At 36.9% G+C, this 15,395-nt stretch overlaps 1 protein-coding gene across 10 annotated transcripts in view; it reads right to left on the bottom strand.

Moving 5' to 3' along the window:
• The window catches only part of WDR49 (WD repeat domain 49), a 157,210-nt gene that overhangs the window by 110,102 nt on the left and 31,713 nt on the right, over positions 1 to 15,395 (bottom strand). For 5 of the 10 annotated variants that reach the window (XM_073897678.1, XM_073897675.1, XM_073897667.1 and 2 more), the window contains 3 exons: positions 13,982 to 14,422; positions 8,687 to 8,863; positions 7,568 to 7,742 (listed from right to left, as the gene is read on the bottom strand). In XM_073897678.1, the coding sequence (XP_073753779.1) occupies positions 7,568 to 7,742; positions 8,687 to 8,863; positions 13,982 to 14,422 (793 nt within the window). Of the gene's footprint in view, positions 1 to 7,567; positions 7,743 to 8,686; positions 8,864 to 13,981; positions 14,423 to 15,395 lie in introns of those variants that run through there. The other 5 variants (XM_073897692.1, XM_073897681.1, XM_073897688.1 and 2 more) reach the window with 5 other exon arrangements.

The following is a 15,395-nucleotide window of genomic DNA, read 5'->3' as shown; positions in this document are numbered from 1 at the left end:
ACACACACACACACACACACACACACACACACACACACACACACACACCAAGAACAAAGAAGCACATCACACATAAGTTGCTTAAAATCAGTGAGAAAGGGAAAATCTGACAAAACAATGTATCACGTGTTAGAGTAGACACTAAGGAGAATAAAGGACATAATGTATGCCCTAAAAGATTGTTTTAGTTTTCAGTTTATGTATAAATGTGGTTTACATGTGAGGCATCCAAATTTCCTCTGGGTCTGAAAGAGTTATGACAGGCAGGACAAAAGTTCTGATGTAGGTACAGAAATTTTTAGGATTGTTTCACAGATTGAGTGGCATCTGAAAGCAAGATTCTTAAGAAGCCCAAATTGAGAATCCTGCAAATCACGTAAAGAAAAGTCCATCTGAATTAGATAGAAGAAGCAGAGTAAGGAGTTTGGTAAAGGTAAAGGCAGTTTCAGGAACAATACTGGCACGAAAGACTCTTCTTTGGTGGCAGGATCTGGACTAGCCCAGAATAAGGGATCCTTCAGATATAGTCCGCATTGAAAAGGTGAGTGGAGAAGAATCTGAGCATTGGGCCCAAGAGAGCATCTGTGAACTGCAAATAGAACATTCTCCTCCTGGAAATTGATGTCTTTGTGGGACATTCTAAAATGATTCATCATCCCACATTTTCAGACTTCAAGTCCTTAAAGATTCCTGTTTCAGAAGGTTCCTTATTTCCTTCCTTGCTTTATCATTTCTACTTTCTTATAATCAAAAGCCTTATAACTAACCAGTCTGATTGCAGTTTCATTCTTTGTCCTCCAACCTACACCAGACAGAACTACCAAACAAATCTTTCCTAAATGCTGTGTGCATCAGGGCTTTCCAAGTGTCCTCAAAAACCTTCAGTACTTCACTGTTTCACTTTCTAGCAAGTGTAAACTGGGCAAGCTGCCAAGATTTCCAACATATGTCCCTACTAGACCTATTTGCATTTATTTCCTCACTACTCAGCCACTGATCTATTCATGTCCATCTCTCCCCCCCTCATTAGGTCTGCTTGTCTCCCTTTACTCATGTTCACCATGCCCTCCCTTTTTCCTTCCATCTACCCATCCGTCAAGTAGCACCACCCATCCTTGAAGCTCTTCCTCATAAATTTGCTGCTTAAGCATTACTATGGGAGTTAATACCTTGTTTATATGGTTTAGCAGTTAATTTTCAATACCATTGTACAATGTTCTTTTTTTAAACCAACATATTATTTCTTTTTTTAATTTTATTTTATTCTGTTATGTTAGTCACCATACATTACATCATTAGTTTTTGATGTGGTGATCCACGATCCATTGTTTTCGTATAACACCCAGTGCTCCATGCAGTACGTGCCCTCCTTAATACCCATCACCGGGCTAACCCATCCCCCCACCCCCTTCCCCTCTAGAACCCTCAGTTTGTTTCTCAGAGTCCATAGTCTCTCATAATTCGTCTATCCCTCCAAATCCCCCTCTTCTCCTAATGTCCTCCGTGCTATTCCTTACGTTCCACAAATAAGTGAAACCATATGATAATTGACTTTCTCTGCTTGACTTATTTCACTTAGCATAATCTCCTCCAGTCCCATCCATGTTGATGTAAAAGTTGGGTATTCATCCTTTCTGATGGCTGAGTAATATTCCATTGTATATATGGACCACATCTTCTTTATCCATTCATCTGTCGAAGGGCATTTTGGCTCTTTCCACAGTTTCGCTATTGTGGACATTGCTGCTATGAACACCGGGGTGCATATGGCCCTTCTTTTCACTACATCTGTGTCTTTGGGGTAAATGCCCAGTAGTGCAGTTGCTGGATCATAGGGTAGCTCTATTTTTAACTTTTTGAGGAACCTCCACAGTGTTTTCCAAAGTGGCTGTACCAACTTGCATTCCCACCAACAGTGTAAGAGGGTTCCCCTTTCTCCACAACCTCTCCAACATTTTATGTTTCTTTCTCTGTCAATTTTTGCCATTCTAACTGGTGTAAGGTGGTATCTCAATGTGGTTTTGATTTGAATTTCCCTGATGGCTAAAGCAACAAACGATGCCTAATCCACACATCAGAAGAGAAATAATTAAGATTAGAGCAGAGATCAACGAATTAGAAACCAGAAACACAGTAGATCAGATCAACGAAACTAGAAGCTGGTTCTTTGAAAGAATTAATAAGATCGATAAACCACTGGTCAGACTTATCCAAAAGAAAAGAGAAAGGACCCCAAAAAAATAAAATTATGAATGAAAGGGGAGAGATCACGACCAACAACAAGGAAATAGAAACAATTATTAGAAAGTATTATCAACAACTATATGCCAACAAACTGAGCAATCTGGATGGAATAGATGCCTTCCTGGAAACCTATAAGCTGCCAAGACTGAAAGAGGAAGAAATTGACAACCCGAATAGGCCAATAACCAGTAATGAGATTGAAGCAGTGATCAAAAACCTCCCAAAAAAACAAGAGTCCAGGGCCTGATGGATTCCCTGGGGAATTCTACCAAACAGTCAAAGAAGAAATAATACCTATTCTACTGAAGCTGCTTCAAAAAATAGAAACAGAAAGAAAGCTTCCAGACTCATTCTATGAGGCCAGCATTACCTTAATCCCCAAACCAGGCAAAGAGCCCATCAAAAAGGAGAATTGCAGACTGATATCCCTGATGAATATGGATTCCAAAATCCTTAACAAAATCTTAGCTAATAGGATCCAACAATACATTAAAAGGATCATCCACCACGACCAAGTGGGATTTATCCCTGGGATGCAAGGGTGGTTCAACTTTCACAAATCAATCAATGTGATAGAACACATTAATAAGAGGAAGGAGAAGAACCATACGGTCCTCTCAATTGATGCAGAAAAAGCATTTGACAAAATACAGCAACCTTTCCTGATTAAAACTCTTCAGAGTATAGGAATAGAGGGAACATTCCTCAAGTTCATAAAATCCATCTATGAAAAACCCACAGCAAATATCATCCTCAATTGGGGAAAAGCTGAGAGCCTTTCCCTTAATATCAGGAACACGTCAAGGATGCCCACTCTCACCACTATTGTTCAACATAGTACTTGAAGTCCTAGCAACAGCAATCAGACAACAGAAAGAAATAAAAGGTATTCAAATTGGCAAAGAAGAAGTCAAACTCTCTCTTTTCACAGACGACATGATCCTTTATGTGGAAAACCCAAAAGACTCCACCCCCAAATTACTAGAACTCATACAGCAATTTAGTGATGTGGCAGGATACGAAATCAATGCACAGAAATCAGTTGCTTTCTTATACACTAACAATGCAACTGTAGGAAGAGAAATTAGAGAAACTATTCCATTTACAATAGCACCAAAAACCATAAGATATCTCGGAATAAACCTAACCAAAGAGGTAAAGGATCTATACTCTAGAAACTGTGGAACACTGATGAAAGAAATTGAAGAAGACACAAAAAGATGGAAAAACATTCCATGCTCATGGATCGGAAGAATAAACATTGTTAAAATGTCTATGCTACCCAGAGCAATCTATACCTTCAATGCCATCCCGATCAAAATTCCAATGACATTTTTCAAAGTGCTAGAACAAACAATCCTAAAATTTGTATGGAATCAAAATGACCCTGAATCGCCAAGGAAATGTTGAAAAAGAAAAACAAAGCTGGGGGCATCACGTTGCCCAATTTCAAGCTATATTACAAAGCAGTGATCACCAAGACAGCATGGTACTGGCACAAAAACAAACATATAGACCAATGGAACAGAACAGAGAACCCAGATATGGACCCTCAACTCTATGGTCAAATAATCTTCGACAAAGCAGGAACAAATATGCAATGGAAAAAAGACAGTCTCTTCAATAAATGGTGCTGGGAAAATTGGACAGCCACATACAGAAGAATGAAACTCGACCATTCTCTAACACCTTACAGAAAGATAAACTCAAAATGGATGAAAGACCTCGATATGAGACAGGAATCCATCAAAACCCTAGAGGAGAACATAGGCAGTAACCTCTTTGACATTGGCCACAGCAACTTCTTTCAAGATACATCTCCAAAAGCTAGTGAAACAAAAGCAAAAATGAACTTTTGGGACTTCATCAAGATAAAAAGCTTCTGCACAGCAAAGGAAACAGTCAGCAAAACAAAGAGGCAACCCACAGAATGGGAGAAGATATTTGCAAATGACACTACAGATAAAGGGCTGGTATCCAAGATCTATAAAGAACTTCTTAAACTCAACATCCAAAAAACAAGTAATCAAGTCAAAAAATGGGCAGAAGACGTGAAAAACACTTCTCTGAAGACATACAAATGGCTAACAGACACATGTACAATGTTCTAATAAATTATTTTATATTAGTCTTTAATTCTTGTTCATATACTATTTCTTGAGAGTTATAATTAATATTTCTTCTACAGTCTCCAATGCCTAAGACAGTTTTAAATCACATAAAAGTTAAATAATTGTTGATTGATTGACACATTGAGTCTGCAATTCAAACAAACTGACTAAAGTAAATATATTTTTCACCTATGTTCCCAAAAATTATTCACTTAATTACAATGACTTTTGATTCACAGAGCTAAGAAATGTGTAATCCAAATTAGATAGCAAAGATCCCTGATATTTCTTTTACATGTAAAACTTTTTTGTAGCCAATTACTAATTGCAGTGATTTAGAAGCTAGACTCCAAAGTTGGATTTCTTTGGTCATAAACATGAGTTATAGTGCTGATACTAAACTAAGTTCCCCATGTTCTTTAGTCAGTAGATGAGGGAACAAAAGATCAGAATTGTATTTTGGAAACATGATGAGCAATGACTTCACATGGACATATAGAAAAATCCTTGTCCTGCAACTTTACAGACTTAACAGACTTATAAGTGGTTACAGCAGAGTTGGTTTTGGAGAGGTTTAAATGAAACTATGACAAGGTCTAGAGTGGAACTTTTCATTCTCTCTCTGAGAGAGTATTTTGTATTTCATATTCAGAGAAAATAATATCAATTTAAACTGTACTTGGTTATATCCCCAACATTTTCAATAACAGAATTTTGTTAGCTACTTCTATGTATCCATATTAATTTAAGGTCACGGAACTCAAACGATACACCAAACTTCAGGAAGCCTACTACAAGTAGATTTTAGGAATTATTACTTTATTACTATAGTCAATCTAGTCTTTGTTTTATATATTAAAATATCATGCTTGCAAAAATAAACTAATGGACCTATACCAAAATAAAAAGATTTTTCACAGCAAAGGAAACCATCAACAAAAGGAAAAGGCAACCTATTGAATGGAAGAAGATATTTGCAAATGATATATCCAATAAGGAATTAGTATCTAAAATATATAAAGAACTTATATAACTCAATACAAAAAATAATAATAATCCAATTAAAAAATGAGCAGAGGACATGAATAGTTATTTTTCCAAAGAAGACACACAGATGGCCAGCAGACACATGGAAAGATGCTCAACATCACTAATCATCAAGGAAATGCAAATCAAAACCAGAATGAGATATCACCTCATACTGTCAGAATGGCTAGAATCAAAAAGAGAAGAAATAATAAGTGTTGGTGAGAATGTGGAGAAAAAGGAACCCTAGTGCACTGTTAGTGGGAATATAAATTGGTGCAGCCACTGTGGAAAACAGTATGGAGTTTCCTCAAAAAGGTAAAATAGAAACACCATGATCCAGTAATTCTACTACTAAGTATTTACCCCAAAAAAGCCCCCAAAACACTCATTCAAAAATATACATGCACTTCTATGTTTATTGCATTACTTGCAATAAAAAGAAGATTTGGAACACTACATCAAAAACTAATGATGTATGGTGATTAACATAATAAAAAAATTTTTTTTATTTAAAAAAAAGATTTGGTACACACACACACACACACACACACACACACACACACACACACACCTACTCAGCCATAAAAAAGAATGAGAGCTTCCAATTTGTAACAACATGGATAGACCTAGAGGATATTATGCTAAGTGAAATAAATCAGACAGGGAAAGACAAATACCATATGATTTCACTTATATGTGGAATCTAAAAAAGCAAATGAATAAACAAACAAAAAGAAAAACAGACCCATAAGAATAGAGAACAAACTGATGCTTGCTGGCCATGGAGGATGGGCAAAATGGGTGAAAGGGAGTGGGAAATACAGACTTCCACTTACGGAATGAATAAATCATGGGAATAAAAGGTACAGCATAGGGAATAAAGTCAAAGATACGGTAATAGCGCTGTATGGTAGCAGATGGTAGCTACACTTGTGGTGAACACAGTGTAACATATAGACTTATGGAACTGCTGTGTTGTACACCTGAAACTAATGCAATACTGTGTGTCAACTATACTTCAATTACCATGCTCATTTGGAAGCAGCTACAATAGCTCTGTACAGTTTCTCATACTGTGATTCTTGTTTCCATGTTATGCAAACATAACACATAATTTTGTGCCTGTGACACATAGTAGATAACCAAAAAATATCATCTTTTGTTTTCCCCACATTCAATATCATGCCAGAATTAAAGGATAGGCAGAAGGTATCAAAGACATGATATAATGTATATTGAAGAAAAAAAACACAGAAACTATAGTTCATCATGTGGGATATTACTATGTGGGTCATGAATTAAAGAATTAGTTGCAACCTACTAGACCCCAAAGAGAGTAAAACTACTATAACGGCCAACAGCTGGGTCCATTTGATTGTCTCCCCTTCAAAGTATATTAGGAATAGACTACAACATAACAAAGAGATTGTTAGTTTCCATTCCTTTCAATGGGCATAATTTAATGCAGCAATTTAGAAGTGAAAAAATGACCATAGTCTTTAGCATCTGGACCAAAAGAGATATTAGAGCAGATATTGCACATGTGGATCTTGAAACATCACATGCAAATTTTGTAAAAAAAAAAAAATAGATATATTGTGAAACTAGCAAACTCACTGGTGACAAGGTTTTAAGAAAGTTCTGGCTTTCCATAGAGGCTGTTTTATGACATAATCCTATTACACAGAGAGCTACTGCTCAAGTACTATAGATTATAGGAACTCAGTCATTATATCAGCAAAGAGAAAAAAAGAAAATTAAGATGGTCCATTTTGAAGACAATCAAACTAACATACTTTATGAAAACATGAAGAAAACAAAGGAGTGGTTTTGAGGGAACTTGTTACGTTCTCTCACTGAGCAGCCTAGATATGACCAGAGGAGATTTTTAGGATCAGAGTTGGGTTGAAGTTAAATGGATTCTGTGACCATTTTCTCTCTTCTCTTGAGATGTCTTGAGTGCACAGTTCGCCTGAATTAATTGCATTACATTTTAGAAGGAAAGAAAAGAGAGAAAGAAATTCCTGCTAGTGTATAGGAACTATAGACAGTCCAGGCCAAAACCTCCAGAGAACCAATTACTGATTTTGAGACTAACATTTTGTGGGAAACATTTTCGTCAAAGAATATAAATGTGGAAGTTGAAGGTGACCATTTCTTTCATTACTGTTCAAATTCAGTACCTTGCCTGACCCAGTCTCCATGATGAAGATTATGCTCTAATGTGTAGCAACATTTGTGATATCCAGAGAGCAGTTCTGCCCAGCTGATGGTCACTGTGGCTTCTTCATCTTCATGTGCACCAGCAGGACGCTCAAACAGGGATATCAAGGCCGCCGTGAAAGCAATTGCTTGAACCTTAACAGGGATGTTGAAAGGAAAACAAACATGGACAGTGTCATTGTTGCAAAAGATTCGATGTTCCTTAAGATTAATAAGGAATAGATACTGAATTAATGGGAATTTCCTCAATATTATTTAAAGGATGCAGGCAGTTATAGTAAAAGACAGAACAACGACCATGTTGGTAAAGCAATTACCAAGGGCAGTGCATTATTTGCTTTTATGATACACCTGTTATTAAACACACAAAGAATGCAAAGCTTTCACAATTAGGAAAGGAAATTGTTCAAATTAGACTACTTCAGAGCTCATGGGCATATACTCGTGTCATTCAGCAAGTAATAATCTTGTAGCAGTTGGGTGGGATGTGATAGGAAGATGAATCATCGTATCCAATGTCTGGGTTTCTTTTTTCTTTTTTTAAAGATTTTATTTATTTGACAGAGAGAGACACAGCAAGAGAGGAAACACAAGCAGGGGGAGTGGGAGAGGGAGAAGCAGGCCTCTCACCCAGCAGGGAGCCCAACGCGGGGCTCAATCCCAGACCCTGGGATCATGACCTGAGCCAAAGGCAGACACTTAACGACCGAGCCACCCAGGCGCCCCTAATGTCTAGGTTTCTGTGTTGCCCTCTCCAATGCATCTATCCCGATGTTACATGATATGGTAAATAAGCACTGCCCAGGAGGCTGGTAGAGAGGAGCCTTGTGAATGAAAATCAGAATAATTAACTTGAAAGAGTTATAAGAGATAACTTTTAATAACTGGCAAGAAAACCACATGAAGATTGTCCTTGTAAACAAGAAAAGGAACTGTGACCTAATCCATCTTTTCCATGCCCAGCATGTGTGGCCTTATAATCTGTAAATTCAGAGGTCACCGTCTTTGTATTCTATTTCTATACTGGGCTACAGTTTGATCATTAAATCCATAGTTCAATCTTTCCTTCCCTCACTTACCTTTCCAGTTATGTCCCCAAAAGAAAGAACTGATTCGTTGGCATCAAGGGGGTCATACCAATATTCCATACAAATTGGCGTTCCTTTCAGGCCTTGGAGTTTATATTGACAAGGAAATTCTCCTTTGGACAGCAGATCATAGAAACAAATCTCTTTGCTCGTAAAAGCCACTGCTATCTAAAGTAGTAAATAGAAAATCAAAAAGTATTTCTGATGAATTTAATGAAATGGGTATACAAAGGAGATATGCAAATCTTAGCACCAAAGCAGACACTGTTCCCTGAGGGTCACTAACAGTATTACAGAAACATAGCATGATGGCACAAGTATACTTTATTCTAACTTTGGGTGCTAGCCAAGAAAAAAATTCTTCCCATTAAAGGCATTTGAACATATTTTCTTCCGTATCCCCACTTCACACACCTGCCAACCTCTTCCATCCATGGGAGATGAGATGATTAATCACATAGAAAAAACAAAGACAGAGGGCAACAGCATCACACAGGCATACCAGAAGCTTTACAAACCATGCTTTACAAAGCAAGCAGAGGCTTTCATAAAAAGCAGTTAATAAAAACTTGTAAGTAGCGTTCACAAGTCAGATAAAATCCCAAAACCATTTTTAAAAGGGTAAATAACTTTGGTGATAAAATTGACAAAACTTTAGCTGAACCAATCCAAGATTTAAAAAAAAAGAATGAAAATACATACTACTAAAATAAGAAATAGAAGAGTATGCTACTAATGACCTGATAGAAATAAAAGAGGATTATAAGAGAATATCACAAACAATGGAAGGCCAACAAAGTAGATAACCTAGATGAGATTCCTAGACAAATTCCTGAGACAAAAATATTACCTAACTCAAAACCAAATAGAAAAATCTCAGCAGACATATAATAAGTAAAATAATTGAATTTGTAATAAAAAAAATTCTCACAAAGAAAATCCTAGGCCCAGATGGTTTCACTAATAAATGCGACCAAACATTTGAAGAATTGATACCAATGCTTCTCAAACTCTTCCAAAAAAACAAAAGAGAAAGAAAAAGTGGAGGGGATACTTTCCAAATCATTTTATGAAACCAGTACTGTATTATGACCAAACCCATATAGGGACATCATAAGAAAACTGCAGCTCCATATCCCTAATGAATATACATATAAAAATCTTCAATTAAACATTAGCAGAGAATCCAACATGTAAAAAAATTACATACCATGACCAAGTTATATTTATACCAGAATACAAGGCTACTTTAACATACAAATATCATCAATATAATATTCTATATTAATAAAATCAATGACAAAAACTGTATGATTATCTCAATAGATACCAAAAAAGCATTAGACAAAATCCAACACATTTTCATGGAAAAAAAAAAAACTCAATAAACCAGTAACAGAAGGAAACTTCTTCAACCTTATATATACAAAAAACTCATAGCTGCTATCATACTTAGTGGTGGAAAACTGAATGTATTCTCCCTAAGATCAGGAACATGATGAGGATGTTCACTCACACCACTACTATTCAACACCACACTGGAATTTCCGGAAGGGAAATTAGGCAAGAAAAAGAATAAAAGCATCCAGATTGGAAAGGAAGAAGTTAGACTATCTTTATTAGATGACATAATCTTAAACATAGAAAATCCTAAATAATAATAACAACAAAAAATGATCAAAACCAATAAATGAGTTCAGTGAAGTTGCAGGATATAAGATCATTTTTTAAAAATCTATTGTATTTCTATACACTAGTAATGAACAATCTGAAAATGATATCACCAAAAGTAGTCTTAGGAAAACACAAAGACAAAACACATGCTATGATACAGTATTTGTAAATTATCCATCTGATAAATGTATATATCCAGAATATATAAAGAACTCTCAAGGGGCACCTGGGTGGCTCAGTCGTTAAGTGTCTGCCTTCGGCTCAGGTCATGATCCCAGGGTCCTGGGATCAAGCCCCACATCGGGTTCCTTGCTCAGGGGGGGCCTGCTTCTCCCTCTCCCATACCCCTGCTTGTGTTCCCTCTCTAGCTGTCTCTCTGTGTCAAATAAATAAATAAAATCTTAAAAAAAAAGAACTTTCAAAACTCAACTAAATAAACCCAACAATAAAATAGGCAAAATGATTTTAACAGATACTTCACCAAAGAGGATATATAGATAGCACATCAGCATATGAAAATATGCTCAATATTATTAGTCATTAGGGAAATGTGAATTCAAACCACAATAAGATAAAAAAAAATACAAACCTATTAAAATGGCTAAAATTAAGAGGGGTAAAAAATACCCTGATTATACCAAATGTTGGTAAGGATGTGCTATATCCACATGATGAAATATTACACAATAAAAAGATAAACTACTGATGTATCTCAAAATAACCAAGCCAAGTTAAAGAAGTAAGACCAAACAGAGTACACACTGTATGATGTCAATTATATGAAACTCTAGAAAATGCTAACTATCGTATGGTGACAGAGAGCATATCAGTCACTACCTGACAAGTAGAGATGGGAGGGCTTAGACAGGAGATTACAAAAGGGCACAAGGAAACTTTTGAGGATGAATATGTTCATTATCTTCATTGTACTGTTGATTTTTCACAGTATCTAAATGCATTAAAATCTATCCACTTGGGTATTAATATGTGCAGTGCATTTTGTGTAATTGTACTTCAATAAAGCTGTTTGAGAAAAGAAGAAAAAAAGCAACATTCTTTAAACTTCCATGTTGACTAAGTGCAAAGGAAAGGCTAAGAGTTAGTCATCAGTCCTGGAAAGAAGACACAATGCAACATAATCATTACACAATATAACACAAATATTACATGATAATAATAGAATGCTACAGATATAAAGAAAATGTGGGCTTGAACCATGTTGTAATACATACAGTTAACATTAACACCAGATCCTTAGCAAGAACAAACTGGACCACTCTAGAGGCAGCAAAGACCTTGAAACATTCTGAAATCAAGCTGCCTCTGTTTACAAATCTTGCAACACTGATTATATCCTGTGTGACCTGAGGCAAATTCCACAACCTCCCCTTGCATAGTCTCTCATTCTTAAAGTGGGAATAATATCTACCTTATGGTGATCTTGAGAAGATTAATAGGGCAGGGCATGTCACATAGGAAGCAAATGATGATGATGATGATGATGATGATGATGATGATGATGTTCAAGGCATTAGAGCATACCATTTCCCAGTAAAAAGAACCCCGGCTTTGGAGAAATGGCTGATTCTGGGTCTGGCATAATAAATACGGAAGACGATCCTGGAACATTTTGTCATACCAGAGAGAAAAAAGCTTTCAAAGACTAAAACGGTTATATCAGAAAAGACTCAGAAGCTGACTTGTGTTCATCCCAGTGTCCAAAGATGATACAATTTTAAGGATGGGTTAATAACTCAGTGGGCTGAAACAAATCAAACTGTTTAAACTCATGAGTTTATAATGATACTGATAACAACAATGATAGTAGTACTCATTTTTCATCTTTAGAGGATTTTGAATGCTGGTCAATAAAATAAAGAATTAGTCATTTATCTTGCCTTTGTTCTATGATTTGTACATTATAGCTGAATAATTGACAAGGAGAATTTCTTTTTATAAGAGGCATTTCAGCCTATAAAGAGGAAATGATGAAACTAGAATGTCATCATCTTGCAAGCCCTAAACAAATTGATAGATCAAGGAATAATTGTGTTAATTGATAATGTCCCAAGAAGAGAGAGAACAGGCATTTTGTGCCTCCCGACTGAGGAACGCCTATTCCAGAACAGACCGTTCTAAAACTGATCAAGTCTTTAGATTTGACGACCAATGTACCGGAAATGTGGGGAACAAGTGGACATGTTCAACAACCCTATCTAAATACAGTCCACAAAACACAGACTGTGGGAAACTCTAAAGGACAAACGCCTCGTTTCTTTAACAAAAATAGCAACAGCAAGGGGCGCCTTGGTGGCTCAGTCGTTAAGCGTCTGCCCTCGGCTCAGGTCACGATCCCGGGGTCCTGGGATCGAGCCCCACATTGGGCTCCCTGCTCAGCGGGAAGCCTGCTTCTCCCTCTCCCTCTCCCCCTGCTTGTGTTCCCTCTCTCGCTGTCTCTCTCTCTCTGTCAAATAAAAAAAAAAAAAAAGTAACAAGAAGAACAAAACAATGCAAAATAAAGAAGAGATGAAGAAAAACAGGTAGATCAAAACAGACCCATCAACAATTCACAATGATTTGAACCTTATTCAGATTTGAATTCAAACAAACTATCAAACAAGGAATTCACAGACTATTAAAAATTATCAGACGAGAAAATATGTACATGACTGAATATTTGGTGATTTACAGACTAAATAATTGCATGTCTTGGGTTTCAAAAGTAGGGAGATATAGATGAAACTAGATTGGCTGGGAATTGGAAATGGTTAAGGGTAAATACTGGTTCTTAATACTATTATCTCCGCTTGTGTGTATATTTAAAAATTTTCATAGAAAGTTTGCCATGTGCTTAATATAAAATACTAAGAACATAGATTCTTTAAGCTTCATCCTCCCCTCACAAACTGATTTTCCTTTCAACATGTTATCTTACTTATAGGTAGAGTCATATAAGGATATCTGTACTTAGTGGGCCTTCTCCATCACAATTAAGAACTGACTAGGACAGTGGTTAAAATCAGATAAGCAATTCCCTGTAATTGCATTGAGTTGTGCCACACATTGTTACAGCCTCTCAGCTCTACATATAGACCCATGATTCTACTATAAACTATAGAGTCCAGAAACGTCTTACGAGCCAGCAGTGCAGCATGGACACATTTGGGACAGAGCCAAGAATCTGAGTCACTATCAGCTGTGTCCTTTAAAGGTGCCCGAGAAACCAGTTTGGGAAATCTAGTAGCCCACTTGGCTCTACTTGCATTCCCTCCAGGTGAGAGGAGAGGCACAGAGGGGTACTACAGCTCTTTGTCACTGCCAATGTTATACTTGATATTGGTCAGGAGCCCTGTCCCATCAATGTTTTCCCCATTTAAAGCAGTAAATTTAAGGCGCCTGGTGGCTCAGTCAGTTAAGTGTCTGCCTTTGGCTCAGATCATGATCCCAGGGTCCTGGGATTGAGTTCCACATCAGGCTCCCTGCTCAGCAGGGAGTCTGCTTCTCCCTCTACCCACCACCCCACTCGTGATCTCTCTCTCTCTCTCTCTCTCAAATAAACAAAAAAATCTTTAAAGAAATAAAGTAGTAAATTTATTTATTAAGACTTGATACCTTGTTTACATTTTCCAGAGAAACCAGACTTGTCACCCACAGGTGTTTAAGCTTGGTGGTATCTGAAGTGATGGGAAATGTTTCTTGCAGCTTTAAATTCTCTCCCCAGATTCCTAATAAGCCTTCCTTACTGATGGTAAGATAACGACTTGAACTTTTTAAGAAAATTACTTTTTGAATGGTGTCCTTGTGCTTCACTGGGAGGAATTCAAGGTCTTTCCATTGGGGAACCACAGTTGCCTTTGCTCGTTCGTCTTTCTCATAAAGTGCTAACAGCATAAATGAAGTCAGCTTGTCCCAATTAATGAAGCCATCTTGGGCTACATCCACTTTGTCAAAGAGCTCCCCATATTCTTCCTTTGTGCCCCAACCAACAATCTCTGTCATCCTTTGCATAAACTCTTCTCTGGACATGCAAATGGTTTGACATGGCTCTGAGGGCTAGAAACAGGAATAAAAACAAGACAACAGTGAAAGCATCCATAAATACCAGAGCACTACCTCATCCCCAGATGTGGACCTAATCAGCAATTCTTCCAAGATGCAAAAACAAGTGTCTTTTACTCTGTAATAAGACTATATTTAAGTTAATTGGGACCGGGGAGCACATAATTGACAGGGCTCCAAGCTGACATGTTCGATAACAAATATCCTTATAACTGGAAAAGGGAAGCAGGAGAGTCAGAGATTTGATATGATGATAGAAGCAGCAGTCAGAGTAAAATGTGGGGCTATATTCCAAGGAATGCAAGCACCTCCGGAAGCAGGAAAAGGCAAGGAAACAGAGTCTCCACTAGAGCCTCCAGATGGAAGGCAATCCTGACAACACCCTGATTTTAGCCCTGTAAAACCCATTTTGGACTTGTGACCTCCAAATTAAGATAATAAATCTGTGTGTTTGAAGCTACTAAGCTTGTGGTAATTTGTTATAGCATCAGTAGGAAACTAGCATAGTGGTTTACAGAAGACGGATAAACAGAGTTGAGCACAGCCAATAAAATTATACCACACTGAAACCTTAATCCAAAAGCAAGAAATTCACTTCCATAAATACATCATTACAAATACACCATGACAGTGAAATCATAAATGGTTGATTTTGTTATTAGTGGTACTTATGCTCTATAAAGTGTTTGCAAATACTAAATTAGCAGATACTGAACCATAGTTCTGAGAGGAAATACAGTTATGTTTCTATGAGTCCCTGGTCACAGTATTTTCATCACTTGAACAATTCATAATTTATTTTGTGTGTTTCCATTGAAAGACACTTAATTTAATATATATATAGTCAATTCACTAATACTGAATTCATGACCAACTGAATAAAGCTTATCTAACATATGTATTTTCTCCATAAGGCACATGGTAGCCTTCTTGCACTTAGGAACACTAAACAGAACTTTACCACCAC

The sequence above is a fragment of the Callorhinus ursinus genome, unplaced genomic scaffold (genome assembly GCF_003265705.2).
Source record: "Callorhinus ursinus isolate GAN/ISIS: 27379988/994484 unplaced genomic scaffold, GSC_fseal_2.0 scaffold1, whole genome shotgun sequence".
NCBI classification, from domain to species: Eukaryota; Metazoa; Chordata; class Mammalia; order Carnivora; family Otariidae; genus Callorhinus; species Callorhinus ursinus.
The sequence above is the reverse complement of the archived record's forward strand: the minus strand, read 5'-3'. Positions and strand labels throughout refer to the sequence as shown.